At 41.6% G+C, this 16,856-nt stretch overlaps 1 protein-coding gene across 2 annotated transcripts in view; it reads left to right on the top strand.

The window, feature by feature from the left end:
• The window catches only part of HS6ST2 (heparan sulfate 6-O-sulfotransferase 2), a 372,545-nt gene that overhangs the window by 277,550 nt on the left and 78,139 nt on the right, over nt 1-16,856 (top strand). Inside the window, exon 4 of one of the 2 annotated variants that reach the window (XM_011958256.1) lies at nt 12,250-12,282. The exons of the other annotated variant lie outside the window; for it this stretch is intronic. Within the exon in view, the coding sequence (XP_011813646.1) occupies nt 12,250-12,282 (33 nt within the window). The remainder of the gene's footprint in view (nt 1-12,249; nt 12,283-16,856) is intronic. 2 annotated transcript variants of the gene reach the window in all.

The raw sequence follows: 16,856 nt of genomic DNA, 5'->3' as shown, positions 1-16,856 counted from the left end.
GTACCTCAGTTCAAAATGCAGAAATCACCGGTCTTCTGTGTCCTTCGCGCTGGGAGTTGGAGACTGCAGCTGTTCCTATTCGGCCATCTTAGGAATGGGGTCATTTTTTTTTTAAATCAATTCTGCCACTCTATGTCTTTTGATTGAAGAGTTTAGTCCATTTACATTCAATGTTATTATTGATGAGTAAGGACTTACTCCTCCCATTTTGTTACTTATTTTCTGGTTGTTTTGGAAAGATTCCTTTAAATTGGGCTTTCCTTCCAGCAGCAATTCATGTGAGTTTCCAGATCATTACCTACTTGTTGAGGGGCTGGGGGCAGAGTAGCTTAAAGGCAGAGTGTGAAGGGCAACTGCCAACTGTTGGACAGTTGGAGATTGATCAGAATGTGTGTCAGTGGGAAACTAGGATTCGATTTACACAAACCCAGCTGCCTGATGATTTCTGCACTGCCTGTAGGATATATAGGGTGTCCCCATTTTCATGAGGAGGAATGAGCAAGCAGTCTAATGATATGCCACTTATACAATTAGCAGTTCAGCAAGTTCAACTTCAAATAAGCAGTTCTAAATTCTTCCTACTCCAGGGGCTGTCCCTACTACCTCAGTGTCTATCAGCTTTTCTGAAAGAAGAGCCACCATGGCTACAGGGGAACCATGGTGGGGCTGTGTGTGGAGGCAAGTACTGCCTAGTGTTGGATGCAGACTGCAACTGTATCCTTTGCCCTTAGGCAGGAAGAAACTCCCATAGCACCATCCCAGCTAGGTGGTAGCTTGGATGTCACAGTCAGACAGGCAGCCCCAGCAACCTTAGGTGGCACAGCAGCTTCTGTGGGGAGATTATAAAGCCCTCTGTGGTTATGAAGGAGTTGACAGGCTATTCTGTTGGCTTTCTGCCTGTTTTCCTTGGATCCTGAAGACAAGGGAAGTCCAAAGTTATTTCTGGGAAGTGAGAACCAGGCATCAGCCAAGGCTTTGTCAGATCTGGGTTTGTAGATGAGCGCTCATTCAATGTTCATTACAATTGCAAAAAAATGAACATGTGAAAATTCACTTGTAACTTGAAGGGGCATCATTTCTAATTGGAAGATAACCACAGAGAAACAAGGGGGCCAAAACATTGCTAGTGTGAAAAGCACATAGGCTTTGGAGTCAGATCAACCTGCAAGTCCTATTCTTTATATCTTAGATGCATGACCTTGTCAAAGGCCTTCACCTCTGAGCCTTGATTTCCTCACCTGTAAAAGGAGATAGGAAAGAGCATCTTACAGGGGCTATTGTTCTAATTAAACAATGTCCAATCCTCATGCCTGGATCTCTGCCACTGGCTCCCAACTCACCTTTTTCCTCCTATCTCTCTAGCATAGATTGCTGCATTCATTTTCTTGTAGAGGGACCCTGGTACTTTTAAGATTCCTGAACTGGAATTCACAAGGTCTGAGAGATGGTTTTGACCCTGTTATGACTGTGTGACCTTGGATGAGTCCCTTTCTCTCTCGGGACCTATAAAATGCAGAGTTTGGGCTTGATGATCTTTAAGGGTACCTTCCAACTTTGATAGGTTTCTAAATGATGTCAAGGTCAAATTCTGAATGGCCTGGCTCACTGTGCTAGAGGATAGCCCTGATCATTTGGAAAGCACAACTCTTTCCCAAGGCAACATTGCCCTTCTTACCATTGTAGTTACATGGGCCCTGTTGGAATGAGTCACATACTCTAGCTTCTTCCAGTTTTTCCCCCCTTGGTTATCTTGGCTTGGACTTTTTGGATTCTGTCTATATGTGATTTGATTGCATGTTCCTATAGATAAGAAATATAGGTATAATAGCAAGGAGCACCTCATCCCCCACTGCTTCAAAGAGAAAAAGAGCGAGAGAGAGAGAGACCTGATCTGTCTGCCAACTTCTCTTTCTCTGTGGGTCACTGGCCCATCCACTGCTACCTGATTTATGTCCTAGGGGAGCAGCATAGCTATGGTGAAGATTTATACCAGGTTTTCATCTTCAAATGAGCTACTACCTCTGTTCCTTGTGTATTCAAGTGCTTGGCACTCATAACCTGTGAGTTTATTCTGGAGTTCAAAATGAAAAATAGTCCCGTGAGAGGCCTACAGAGAGGCAAACAAGAAGCACTTCAGAGTGCGCTGCAGCCTTGTACAGTAAGTAGGGTGCAGTCCCCAGCTCTCAGTGGAGGTGTGATATGCCCAGAGAGATTATATACAGTGATCTTTCTCCACATTAGTGCCTTGTGTAGGCGTGGTACACAGTGCATTAGAATTAGACAAGGCATAAGATTTGGAGACAGGAAATATTGAATATTCCCATCTCAGCGCCTTCACTTATTAACTGTACGGCCTTGAGGAAATTACTCTTTGAGCCTTTCTGACTTCCCTGTAAAGTGAGAAGAATGCCGCCTACCTCACAGAGTTGCTGTGAGGGCAAAATGAAATATAGTTAGTACAGCTGAGTGGCTCATGAGCTTGGGTCCTAGCATCCTACAACTCTGGACTTGAATCCAGACTCTACCACTTATCATGTAAGTCCCTCTGAGCCTCAGTTTTCTCATTTAGGCAATGAGTATAGACTTTTGTTCAGGATGAAATGAGATAATTCCTATAAAGCATGTGGCATCTGGCATATAGTAAGCACTCATTAAATATTAGCTAATGGTATGATTGTTATTGTTTGCCATTTAGGTAAAATTTCCAATAATTCTAGAAAAGATATTTTGTGTACTCTGCCAGATGGTTTGGCAAACTTGGTCCGTATTTTACATGCTTGGGGAAAAAGCACTGGGTATTTTTTGGTCCTGGTTTTGAAACTATAGGTAAGACATGAAACTGAGATTCCTCCAATAAAAAGATACCTGTTTCCTCATGGAAAGCAAGTTCGCACTCACAATGGTGCTACACCTTCATGTAGACAGCTGTTTGACGCCTACAAAACTGTTGAAGTGGTCATGATATTTCAAAAGCAGTGCCTCCATCGGGAGCAGCGGTGTTAATCCAATTATGAATACTACACCTGTCAAACAGAAAGAATCCTTTAGCCACGGGTCTCAAGCACAGCCCTGGATGTGTGGATTTGCCACAGTGACAGAGACTACTAGCAAGGTACATGGGGACAAGAACCGCAATGACTTAAAGCCTTTTTCATGGATTTTTGACAATGAAGTTAATTATCCAGATGTTTCATGTACTTGACCCCAGACACTCAGGTCTTTGGAAACATCTAGACAACGTGGGGATACTTTTCATATCTTTCATCAAAACCGTTGGTTGTATTAAATTCAGTAGGTTTCATTAATCACCTGGTTTGTGCCCTGTTAGGTATTATTGATCACAAGGAAGTCACAGTTTCATTGAGAAAAATTAGACTAACAGGTCTGAAGTGACCAATGAAAAGTAGGAGAGCTGGGATTTGAACATAGTTCCATCAACTCCTGTGCTTGTGCTCACTTCACTCTAGCACATAGCCTTTTTTCATTTGGGGCTGGCTGGAAGTTTCAGACCAAATCCAGTGGTTCCCACCATGCCTTGATTTCAGCAAAGACCTAAGCTCCTTTGCTGAAAGCAGGTGACATATATCCAGATGGACCATTTCATGTGTCTCCATTGTCTGATCCTTTTAGTGACTTAGTGGAATACTCCATGAGAATGATCTTGATCCTTATTTTAGCACTAGCCAAATCACTACTTGTTAGGGAGTTTTTTGTTCTCTGTGTTTTAAATGTGTAAAAATGTGAATGAAGCAGTTATACATTGTGTTGGCAGCTTGCCATCCTTGGTGTGTGTCAGCATAAAATATTTTGGATTCCATAGAGTAGCAGCCCCTTGCAAAGCTGTGTAAAAGATACAATGAAAACCTTCCTTCTTATTTGAAACAGTACTGAAATAGCACCATTTGTGGACCTTCCAGACCCAAAGATCTGAAACACGGAAATAAAATGGGACAAAATAACTCCCAGCACATATATTTATACTTACCTTGTAAATGAAACTTTTCGGCCTTTATTAACAGAAAGCAGGCCCTGTTACACCCAGAAAATTTCTAAGGGATTCCTTATTCGTTCTTTCTTTCTTTTAAATCAAAAATACTGTATGTGTATGATCAAATTGAAATGCATCACTGGAACCTACCATACAAATACAGATGCTTGCATTTGGAGAACTCCAAAACACGTATGAAAATCATTGTCAAGTTTCAATTGATGAAGTCAGCCTGTGCCTATGCACATTTTTTTAAATAACTCAACTAGCTCCCCCGCATCATGAGTGGAAAGGCTTCTCAGAAGTGAAAACAAGCCAGGTATTTTTTTTTTTATGGCCTTCAATTTTGTTTTATTTTGTTTTACTTTGTTTGTTCAATGGCAAAACATCCTTTTCACTGCTTTCTGAAAGACTAAATTGTCAAATAGTTGCTTTGGAAATGTTTTCAGAAACCATGTATCCTGCCATACCCAAGGACATGTTATAGACAAACCCGTTTTCCACAAAAACAAGAATCCTTCAGTGTCTAGATTGTTAATTAGATCAGCACTAGAGGGCACTCTTATGATGCCAAAATGGGAAATTTTTACTAAACTCTGCTGGGCAGGGGTGTAGGAGAGGAGACAAGGAGGGGGCAGATTCTGTAAGAACTGCAGACAACAGACAGCTTAAAGACATGTGCAACTGGGAATTGACTGGCTCGCCAACAGATGAAACACTATTTGGAAAGGGCTGTTTGGCAATCTTCCCTATGAGATCCACTTGGTTTCCAAAATGCAGTTGGTGCTTTGGCAAAACAGGGTCCAGGTATAAGGCATTATTTCTCAAAATGAAAGAAATGTAAGAATCTCTGATTGTTACCATGTGATGTAGTAAAAGCACATTTAGGCAGAAAACAAAATGTGGAGAGAAGCATAGGAGAATGTGTTTACAACTTAACAGCTACTGAAAAAGAAGAATTTCAAATCCTTGGGGTCTTTTATGGTTGTTTTCCCAATCTTTTGTAGCCCTTGCTCTGTGAATTGTTCTGAAGGGTTGTGTGATTGAGTCTGGGAGAGTAGGTGCTTGCTTGTCTGCTGCCCCTAGGCAGGCTCTGATGGACACAGGGTGGATGATGTGCTGTCAAGTGAGGGGACAAATAGACTTGGTTTTGCCTCTGGCACTGATGTGCTCTGTGATCTGTAGCAAGTCCCTATCCTCTCAAAGTCTCAGGGTCAGGGAAGAGTTGGGTGACACTAGAGGTCTCTAAAAGATCACTAGAAGACATATCCCTGAGTTTATGATTGATGATTGCAGAAATAACTTTTGTTTTGGTTTGGTTTTAGAGACAGTGTTGCTCTGTTGCCCAAGCTGGAGTGCAGTGACATGATCATGGCTCAATGCAGCCTCGAACTCCTGGGTTCAAGCGTTCCTCCTGCCTCAGCCTCCAGAGTAGCTGGGACCACAGGCACACGACACCATGCCCAGCTATTTTTCACATTTTTTGTAGAGATAGGGTCTCACTATGTTATCCAGGATGGTCTTGAACTCCTGGGCTCAAGAGTTCCTCCCACCTTGGCCTCCCAAAGTGTTGAGAATACAGACATGAGCCACTGTGCTCAGCCAGAACTTCCCATATCAGTCATTTATAGCAGTCACTTGAGTTATGAATCAAACAAGATATGGTAGGCACCCTGGGGTAGAAGGTGACTCTATGCTGTCAATAGGACGGTACCGAAATTATTTGCCAGCACAGAGGGGCTTATTTGCCTGTATTAGTCATTGCTTTAGGTTTATGGCTCAGTCCAAATATAACCTCAGAGACTTACCACACTAAGCCATCAGTAGGTCCCCTCAAATTGGCTCATTATGTCCAAGTTAGGCCTGATCCCTCACTTGTGTGCTAGCACCAGCCAGAATCTCAGGCATGCCCATGTGTCCCTCCCTAAGGAGTCAGTATGGGGCAGACGCTCTGGGCACTTAATGGGAAGAGTGGCACACTGAATACAGACTTATCTACTCTGATTTTGGCCCCAGCATTTGTTAGAGAAATGCATGAGTGCTTTTGTCTAGGTCTCTGCTTGTAAGAACCCGGGCTATCCTTCATAGGAATGTTCCTGATTGAGTCAAATTCATTATAAAGTCTTAGAATGTTATTGGCCAGGCACGGTGGCTTATGCCTGTAATCCCAATACTTTGGGAGGCCGAGGCAGGTGGATCACTTGAGGTCAGGAGTTTGAGACCAGCCTGGCCAATATGGCAAAATCTTATCTCTACTAAAAATACAAAAAAATTAGTTGGGCGTGGTGGCGGGCACCTGTAGTCCCAGCTACTCAGGAAGCTGAGACAGGAGAATCACTTGATCCTGGGAGGCAGAGGTTGCAGTGAGCCGAGATCGAGCCACTGCACAACCTGGGCAAGAGTGAGACTCCATCTCCAAAAAAAAAAAAAAATTGTTATCATGAACAGGGACCTTTGGGAAATCAGTTAGTCCAACACCATCACTGTAGAGATAGGGAAATGGGGAGCCATCTTCATTTGGGAATGGGGTTGCCCAGGGTTTCACAGCCAGTTAATGGCAGAGCTGGCATTGGGATATCAGATTTTGTTTCTATTCCAGGCCTCTTTGTGTTACCTTGTGCTATATTTTTCTCTCTCCTCCAGCATCCATTCTAGGGAATAAGTGACCAATGGCTATGAACCTAAGGGTTTTTGACATAGCTAGAATAGCTCTGTGTTTACGGATTGTGTCATTTAAGGTGGTACCAGTGGAAAGATATGGGGACACATCCCTATCAAAAATATGTCCTTTTTAAATGTCGTAGGGCTGGAGATCAAACCCATATAGGGTCATTCCTCTGGATCTAGAAGGCTCTGAAGTCTTGAGATGTTCTTGCCCAAAAGCAAGGATCAGTTTGGAATCTTTGTCAGCTGGCAGGGAACGAAAGGATGGGAGGGTGGGTCTGGAAACCAGGTTTAGTATCTTGGGGGAGGGCAGACACTGTGAAAAGAGCAGTCAAGACAACCTCAGGGGACATCACAGTTGTGCCAAAGGCTGTTCCTTGGGAGGTTAAAACAAATACTCAAAGAATACATATTTGAAAGAATATTCTGGGTTCCAGTATTCTCAGGCCAACCATAAGGAGCTCCCTCTCATGAGGTATGCGTGATTTCCAGTGGGCTTGGCATGAAACAAGGAGGAATTAAGAGCAATCAAACAGTAGAACACAGATGTGGGGAACAGCCCTCTCCCATATCAGTGATGTGGTTACTTTCCACATGGCCTTTACATGCATATGTCTTTGAGCCCTGCTTTTGAAAAGCTGGTTCTTTTCCCAGGGCGACAAGATGGCTCAGCTACAGGGGACTGGGAGCTGTGTGGCAGGCCTGCCACAGACTCACTATGCCTCTAGACAATTATCTGATTGGTCTTCCTCCCTAGGTGACAGTAATAATGCCTAAAACATATTGTATGATGACTGTGGACCTGACATTCTGCTACATGATTTACATGCATGATCACATCTAATCCTCCCAAATACTTTAGGAACTACCCTTCTAGACGGAAACACATGGGCCTACCTACCCAGGTTGTTTGCTGTTGGTTTCTGCTCTGATAGAGCTGTCTTTTCTTCTGATTGGTCAGTTCTGATACCATATCTGTTGTTAAAGATGGTGAATGTCATCACCAGTGTAGGCACTATACTTGTCCCCACTTTGTTTTTTGCTGGTTGTGTTGTTTTGTTTTGTTTTGTTGAGACAGAGTCTCATGCTGTCACCCAGGCTGCAGTGCAGTAGCATGATCTCGGCTCACTGCAACCTCCTCCTCCTGGGTTCAAGTGATTCTCCTGCCTCAGCCTCCTGAGTAGCTGGGAATACAGGCACCCTCCACCACGCCAGGCTAATTTTTGTATTTTTAGTAGAGACGGGTTTTCACCATGTTGGCCAGGCTGGTCTCGAACTCCTGACCTCAGGTAATCCACCTGCTCGGCGTCCCAAAGTGCTGGGATTACAGGCATGAGCTACCATGCCCCGCCTTGTCCCCATTTTGTAGGTGAGGAAATCAGGGCTGAGAGATTAAGATGCCTTTGCAGTGTCATGCAGTTGGTAAGTGAAAGAGCCTTAGGACCAGAATCCAGTCTGTGTGACTACTGGACTTATTTCATGGTCCCACACCACCTCTCAGGACTGTGCATAAGCAAAAGGCTGAGGTCAAGCATTTTAACACTTTGCGAGTAAAAAAGACCAGTAGCTTGTTTTGCTTAGGGCCTTAAGAAACACCCAGGCCCTTTGCCTGGCTCCTTCATTCACCTCCACCAGTTTGAGCAAGAGTCCTTAGCCTGGGACTTTGGGGGCACCACATCCCTTTCCATTTAGGGAAATAAAATTTAGCATGTATTAACATAAGGCATTTTTCGCTAGGATATACTGTATTTGGCCTTCAAAGATCAAATGAGGAAGGTGGCTTGAAATACAAAAGGAAGTGGTGGGTTTCTGAGCAGCAATAGAGTAGGTGAGACCAGAATGATGGTGGAAGGGCATCCTACTGGGAGAACGTGGAAATTCTAAAACATGTCAGCTCTTGGTGTGGCAGTTAAAGGGAGGGTGAGCACGCCAGTTCAGTGTCAGAAACCAGAGAGGTTGAATGGGCCATTTGCTTGGCAGCTCTGGAACAGTGGTAGGCAGTTATTTCTAATAGAGTGTACTATCTGCTGCAGATTTGCAATCTGACCCAAACAGTGTTGGTGTGGGTTTCTTAACAACTTCCTTCTCTCTAGCCGTTATATGGAAGTGTGTGGCTGTGGAGGTCTCTGCTAATGAACAGCCATCACCAATATCCCAGGCTCCCGGCAGATGAAGAATCTGCATGAGCAGAAAGAGAAATGTGGAGGGTGGTGGCAGTGCAAGAGGGTCAGTTGTTCATCGATTCAATTTTTCTTGTTTTTCTCAATTAAGTTTCCTTGTATAATTTTTCCATCATAAAGAATCTGCTACTCTATGTTTCAAATTAACAAAGCTGTTTCTCTGGACAGAATGATGTTCAGCTGCATTTAAATTTGGCCATTATTATTTTGGACATACTCTCATTTACTCATAAACTCTTTGAAGGCTGTGCTCTGAGCTCTATGAACTACTAATAACATGTTGTACTGAGGAAAAGACTAGGGATTTGTATACTTCTAAGTAACGTGGCACCCAAATTCAAGGGAAAGCTATTAGAGAATGAAAGAATATTGGAACTGGGGGAATTTTAGAAACCATCTTGTCAAGCTCCTTCATGTCATACAGCCCCCTGGGAGAGTGGAGAAGAGAATTTGCCCAAGATCAAATGAGTCATTGGTAAAACCTGGATTAAAAACCAGGGATCCTGATTCTCAGTCAAGGGCTCTTGGATTTTTACCTCATCCTGGTTTTTCCAGGTGTTAATTTGGATACTTCATACAAAAGTGAATCGTTTCACTTTCATTTCTGAAGCCCTAAGCACCCACCCTGAGAATGTAAATGCCAAGCATAAGTATCATGGTCTGAGGTTCCTGATTAGGATGAATCCACATCTGGAGTTTTTGGATTCCCAAGTCTCCCGCTATTCCCATTACTCCAGTGCTATATATGTGTTCCCTTCATTTTCATCTTTTGCCTTCCCTGCTGATTGGATGCTTAGGCAGTTGCCTAAGTACCATTTGAGTGACATTTAGTCATATCTTCTGGAACCTGGCTCAAAGGAAGGTTATTCCTATGGCTTTTTCTCCAGCCAGTGTCTAGGTAATGGGCATGATAACCCAGCTCCTTTTGTCCATCCAGTGCTGCTGCTTTTCCAGGATGTGGCTTGCTGAGGGCTGATGAATCCCATCTTAGAGTGTCAGCCAGGCCAGCTGTTACAGAACATGACAGCAATAAATGAGAAAGACTCTGCTGGGATGTGGGACTACAGTATTATGAAACTGCCACTTAGAGGCTTCCTGTTTTTACAGTATTTCAAGGTGCAAGCACGTGGCATTCTCTGGGTAGCAAATGGCCCAGCTGAAAAGAAACCTGATTTATAGCCTGTTGGGAGGGCTTTCCACAAGGAGAAATTATGAATTTATAATACCTCTTCCAATCCGAACACGAATTCTTTCTAATGCAAATGTTTAATCTGATGCCATCAAGTATGTTCTCCATACATAAACAAAGGCATAAATAAAACAGGGAGAAACTCTTTCCTAGAGGTGATAACATACAGTACATTTCTGTAGAACCCTTTTCCAAGCAGATGGCCTAAAAATATTCCACAAGATGTAGTCAGGGATATTTGTCTGTTTTATTCACTACTGTATCCTCAGTATCTCTAACAATGGCTGGCACATAATCGATAATAAATATTTTTAATAAAACATCATGATTAAAGGGCATTTTTAAAGGATTTCATTTAAGAACCTTCCCAAAGAGAGTGAGTGTGTGTGTATATGCATAAAATGGGTTCTTAAAATTAATTCATTTTCTTCTAATTAGTATGTCTCTTTTGTTTTACCTTTTCCCTATGAACTTTGGCTCACTTCTGATGACTGGCCACCCTTTTGGTTGATGCACCTGTAACGTCTTCACGGATTGTCAATACTCCACCTCTACCCACCTGGGCTCCCAGGTAAGGCAATGAGCTTCCAAAAGTCTTCTCAGTGCAATCACTGGGCAAATTTTATAAGGCAGTCAAGAAGTTGACCTAGAAATAAAAAAAAAAATCTCAAGAGACAATAGTAGTTCCTTGATTAAAGTTAAATTTGATCCCATTCCCATATAAATCAATTATTTATACACTTAACATTATTTGAGAATTTCTATCAGTACAGTGAAATGAAAATTATGGCTTTGGAAACTGCTGCTTACTTCACTTCGGAATTTTCTGATCCTAGGAATCAATATATGGCTTTATGTTTTCCTTTTAAAAATATATTCTTGTGTGTGTGTGTGTGTGTGTGTGTTTTGTCTTTTCATCCAAAGTTGTGTTATTTTTGTTCACAAGGCCAAGTGCTGTGGAAGGGATCATAGCCTCTCTTCACTGTGTAGGGACTCTAAATCATGGGATAGGTCAGTACATTGTAGATTACTTATTTCTTATGGCTGGAGTAGAAGATGAGCACATTGGGCTCTGGATGGTAAGTCCACTAACAGGAGTGCCTTGTCTAACAGATTTGATGTTAGGCCTCACCAAGTGTATCGCTTTTGTTTCTCATGACATTCGCTTCCCCAGCAGTCTTAACAGCTCAGAAACAAGGAAAGGGGGCTTAACCACACCAGAGACTGATAATAAAAGAGCCATGTATTGCTTCTCAAATGATGACTCAAAGGCTCTGCTGCTAGCCATGCTATTAAAAAAAGGCTCTCTTAACTCACTTTTAAGGCCTGCAAAACGTATTTGCTGTAAAGAAACATTTCTCCCAAGAAAATGCACAGGCTATATAGCCCACTTCGGGCATAAAAGAAGTGTTGCTACATTGTAAAATTCCTTGTTCTGGCATAATAATAATAAAAAAAAGCTAACTGAGCCCATTTGAACCCTCAAATTAGCAACTGACCTGTGTATAACTTCACAGTCTCTGCCTGCTAATAATATCAGAAATTCACCCAGTGGAATGATTGTTTTGTGATCCTTAAGATATACATTATAAAAACAGCTAAGCATGTTTTTTGAATGGAGAAACACTGTTTACTTTGATGGATGTCTTGTGTTTGAGTGGAAGGGACTAGAGAGATGATTTATATATCACTTTATGTGTGCTTTGAATTTTCATCTTTTTAAAGAGCATGAGTAAAGTCTAATTGTTCTTTTATTTTTCTTTTGTTATTTGTGTTTCATATATTCTTGATAATATGAAAAATCCTTGCCAATTCCTCCTAGGACCTTTCAATCAGGCATTTCCATTTCAGTGATGCCACAGGGTTGGGTTTGGTTTGGGTTTTGCTTTATTGGCTTTTGTTTTTTTTACCTAGATTCCCATTGCTCTCTGTGAAGGGGAATGGAATTAGCATGAGCGAGTGGTAGATCCATCATTCCCAGCCCATAGTACTCCAGGGATCTGGCTCTCAGTGTGGCCTTGCCCCTTTTAGCCTTCTGATTGGGAATCTCCCCATTACTTGAGAGGAGCCAGTGGGGAGCAAAGTGGAGAAGCCATCTATGAGCTGTTTCCCTGAGGTTTGGGAAGCTGGAGAAATATGCTATTAAAGCAAAATGGAAAACTTTTATTATTTTAACTCCTCTCCTACCAAGCTCTTGCTAGCGACTGGTTTTACTGTTCCTTTAACAGGTGGAGGATTTTTCAGATTCTAGATGCAGCAAGGTAAGTAACGATGTATTTTTAGTTTGACTGAACCCAAGTAAGCTAGAATAAAGAGACTCTGCAGTTGCCTGTCAGTTTAATTTCAGTACAACAAATAGTTAAGTTTTTGGCTTGGACAAATTCTTTCCAGGGCTCTGTTGTTTTTTGTTTGTTTGTTTTTTTTTTTTTTTTTTTCCGTTTAAAACAGCTGAAACTACCCAGGCTTGGAGTCTCAGTTCTGAAGGCCAGCTTAGTTCAGAAATGGGATGAATGTTCAGGGTGACCACCCCAGACAGGTGTGCAGTAGGTCATTAGCTCTTTTTCCTCTTTTTGCTGAAATAGGATGACATAGTACAGTGTGTTGTTAAGAAGACCCCAACCATTGGCAAAGTGTTCTTTACAGTGCTTCGGGCACGTCTGCCTGTCCCTAGGCTGGACTGTGATTTAGAGAACAAGTAGGTCAACATTTCCTTGAAGGGAAATCAATTATTTGAAAATATCAGAGCTTTTAACGTATGTAAATATGTAGACTTGCACATTTACAAGTAATCCCATAGGCCAGGGACCTTTATGACATGAACCCTGCAGGAGAGCAAATCTAATCAAATACAAGAAAGTTCCTCTCTGTGGGGAAGGGGGACGCTGAGAATGCTCCCGGATGATGCCCCTGCAGGCAACAACTGTTGCTAAGAGCCGTACCATCATATTGCCACCAGAGTCGGAGAGGCTAGCAGGAACCATAAGCCATTTTGGAAATGTGTGCTCTAGTCGCTTGGCACATTGTTTTCTAAGGTCATGATGCTCACCAGTACTGTCTTTAGCTTTTTGTAGGCTTATTGGCTCCAGAAATATTTACTAGTGCCTCTGCTTTTTCTTAATACCCTCCTACAATCCACCCTGTGCTCCCTGGCCAGATAGGTTAGCAAGAGCAAAGACTATATATAGCTCTGGCATTTTTCCACAAGGACAGACTCCCATTAAAATAGACTACTTGAGCCATTTTGGGGATGCCTAGTTTAGCTTTTTGTAGCTGGGCTTCCATACTCCCATTAGGGCCTCAACAGATTTACTTTACAGCTGAGAATAGTAAATTTAGTGTTTAATTTTGTAGTCAGATTATAATTTATTGAGCTAAATAGTGCAGACACACATAGACACCTAATCACACAGTATTAGTATGGGAGAACATTGAAATATCATCGATTGGGTGTGTCATGGAGGCAAAGTACCAAGTTCTGTTACTAATGAGGTGACTTTTATCAAGCACTAGCTCCACTCTGAGCCTTAATTTCCTCGCCTGTAAAATAAAGTGGAGTGGATGACCATTAAGACAATGGTCAATAACAAAGGGACTACTATCCCTATAATAGCTTTTATGGGGAAGTCTTGAGAATTTTGTTTTCTTTTTGCTTTAAAATTACTAGATGATAGCACCATCTCTTTAAAACAGTTTTGCTGACACACTTTTTATTTTTATTATGGTGTTGATTAGTTGGACCAGAAATTATTGTCAGAGCAACTAATACCTGGCCTTAATGAGAGAAAAAAAGAGGAGTGCAGGTGGTGAGATAGGAAAGAAACAGTTTTGGTAAATATCAATGGGGCCCTTTTTGAATTTTGGTGAGCTGAATGATGTATGAAAACTATTTGCAAGGCTAGCATATTTTTCAACCACTAGTAAAATAATAAAACAAGCAATATTTTTAGTAATTCCCATTGTATATGCAGTTTCATAAATGTACAAGATTATGATGATCTCTGCCTCATAATTAACAATTTGCCTAAGTACTTGCTATTTTTTAGTTGTCTGAATAGATTTTTGTAATCCAGAGAAAGAAGGGAACAATCAGTGGAAGCCATCCCAAATGCCTAGTATTATTGCCACACACATGCACAATTAACAGCGATACTAATTGCTTCAGACCAGAACCTCATTTGTTTTTCTAAGGACAGCAAAAACATTAATAGCCAGAGTGCCTGTCAATCTCTCTCTCTTTTTCCTATAGCCAATTGTATCATAGGGCCTGCAGTTGACTGTAAGCAAATTATTTGGTTGGATTTTCAGTGTATCATCTTGTAATGGAGTTTCCAAGTTTCTGTTTCAGTTAGCAATCAATGCCTTGAACAGCCAGACTTATTTTTATAATATTTTAACAATAGACTTCTATAAATTTAATGAATAAAAGGATGCCAACATGCCAATCAGTTCTGCTGCTGCATTTACATTCTACAACATATTGCATATCTTTAAAATTATTGGCATTATACCTGCATACAAGAATCATAGAAAGTCCAGGCTGGAGGGGAGCTTTAAGATCATCCTGTCACACTCCCTCCTTTTTCAGATGAGTATGATTGTCAGTAATTTAAATCTTGGTAACAACCACCAAATCAATGATGCCACACTTTTTTTTTGTACCTTTCAAACGTTGAGAACTATTATAGTAAGTTTGAATGATAACTGGTTGTTTGGGAATCATATTGCTTCAACTTATTTTCAAAACAACTGAATCAGAATTTTAAAAATATGCCCTCATAAGGCTTACCTAAACATAGCCATAATGTTGATGGTATATGTGTGAAAGCAGATGTTCTATGCAGAGCACCTGGCAGCGAGACACTCAACCAATATCAGCTGTCTTTCCTTCATGCATAGATTACCTAATTAATATTACCATAGTGGAAACATTACATCAGTGACTGACAGTCTGGGCATTTAGAGTCAAACTGACCTCAGGTCCAATCCTGGCACTGCTACTTTCCAACTGTGTGACCTTGGGTAATTTAGTTCATCTCTGTTGGCTTCAGGTAGTTTTCTCACATGTGAAACGTAGCCACTATATAGGCTTGTTTTGAGGATTAAAATTAGATCTTGCATATCAAGTGCTTAGCACTGTTCCTGGCACATAGTCAACAGCTGATAATGGTGGTTATTACCATCATTGTTTGGCATACCCAGTGGCAGCCTCACTCAATAGTATATTTAATCTTATGGTGATTTGGGGTACTTACACATACACCTGTACACATGCATATTTGGGCACACAAGTTCATAAGATTTGCATCAGAAAGATTGCTTTCTCAAAGGTTACCTGTGACCACCATGTTTCACAATTCAATGACCTCTTCCCAGGCCTCAGTCTTCTTGACCCCTTTGGAGATTCTAGCACTTTTGCACATATTCTCTTGCTTGAAAGGGTTCATAATCTATCTTGATGTCTTCTCTACTTTCCTTAGGCTTCCTTTGTTGGGATCTCTTTTCCATATGTACACACACACACACACACATACACACACACACACACGCATGCCCACATCTTCTCCCTCCCCACTGCCCCTTTAAGTAGAGCAATTCCCAAGGTCCTGTCATTGATCTGCTTCTCTTCTGTTGCTGTATTTTCTCCCTGGGTAATTTCATCTCCTCACATAGCTTCACCTTTAACCTCTACACTAATGATTCCCAAATTGACCTCTCCAACCCTTAATTCATTCCGGAGCTCCAGGCTAACTCCAATTTCCAGTTGCCTGCTGAGAATCTCCAGGGCAGGATGTCCTAGGAGACCGAAAGCTTAGTCTGGCTTTTGTCATCCTTCTCAGGAATGCAGATGGAGGAATCTAGCTTCAGAGGTATTAAGGATTGAAAACAAGGCACAAGTGTGGAGCATCAGTCTGAGCAGAAGTAAAAGTGGTCAAAGTTAGCAAAGTGCTTCAAACTGAGCTTTCCAGGGGAGGCATAACAGATAAACTGTGAATTTCTGTTACGCACTGGAGATGTCAATTGGCAGTTGGAACTTTAAAAGGTTGATATTTTCTAGGGATAAGGGAACAGCTTTCCAAGATGAAAATTGAGTTCAGTTTTTAGGTGCTGGAAGATTGGCATGTTTGGAAGAAATGTTAATTAAAATCATCTTTCTTTTTTTTTTTTTTTTTGAGGCGGGGTTTTTTTCGCTCTTGTTACCCAGACTGGAGTTCAATGGCGTGATCTCAGTTCACTGCAACCTCCGCCTCCTGGATTCAAGCAATTCTCCTGCCTCAGCCTCCCAAGTAGCTGGGATTACAGGCTTGTGCCACCACACCTGGCTAATTTTGTATTTTTAGTAGAGACAGAGTTTCACTGTGTTAGTCAGGCTGGTCTTGGACTCCTGACCTCAGGTGATCCACCCACCTTGGCCTCCCAAAGTGCTGGGATTACCGGCGTGAGCCACCATGCCTGGCCAAAATCATCTTTCTTTGGACACTTATTATGGTTAATCTTGTTTCAGTGTTTTGTTTAAGAAATGCACATGCCAAGGGGAAATATGATGTACTCAACTTGAATGATGAGCAGGTGGGAATTTTGTGAGCGCAAATGTGTGCGTAGACACATACACATATGCTGGGTCAGGTGTGCCTGAGATTTTGAATGTATGCAAGTAATTCTATCAGTGGTAGATAGATTTTTTTTTCTTTCATTCATTCTGCAAATATTTACAGAACATGCCAAGCTCTCTGGAGCAACACAGCTGTGAATATAGAACATATAGAGGCTCTGTCCTTAAGTGTCTAATACATTTTTCTTTTGTTATATGCAGGTACATTGACAATTTAATTTAGTT

The sequence above is a fragment of the Colobus angolensis genome, unplaced genomic scaffold (assembly GCF_000951035.1).
Source record: "Colobus angolensis palliatus isolate OR3802 unplaced genomic scaffold, Cang.pa_1.0 Scaffold463, whole genome shotgun sequence".
Taxonomy (NCBI): domain Eukaryota; kingdom Metazoa; phylum Chordata; class Mammalia; order Primates; family Cercopithecidae; genus Colobus; species Colobus angolensis.
Note: the sequence above shows the minus strand (reverse complement) of the source record. Positions and strands in the feature narration are given on the sequence as shown.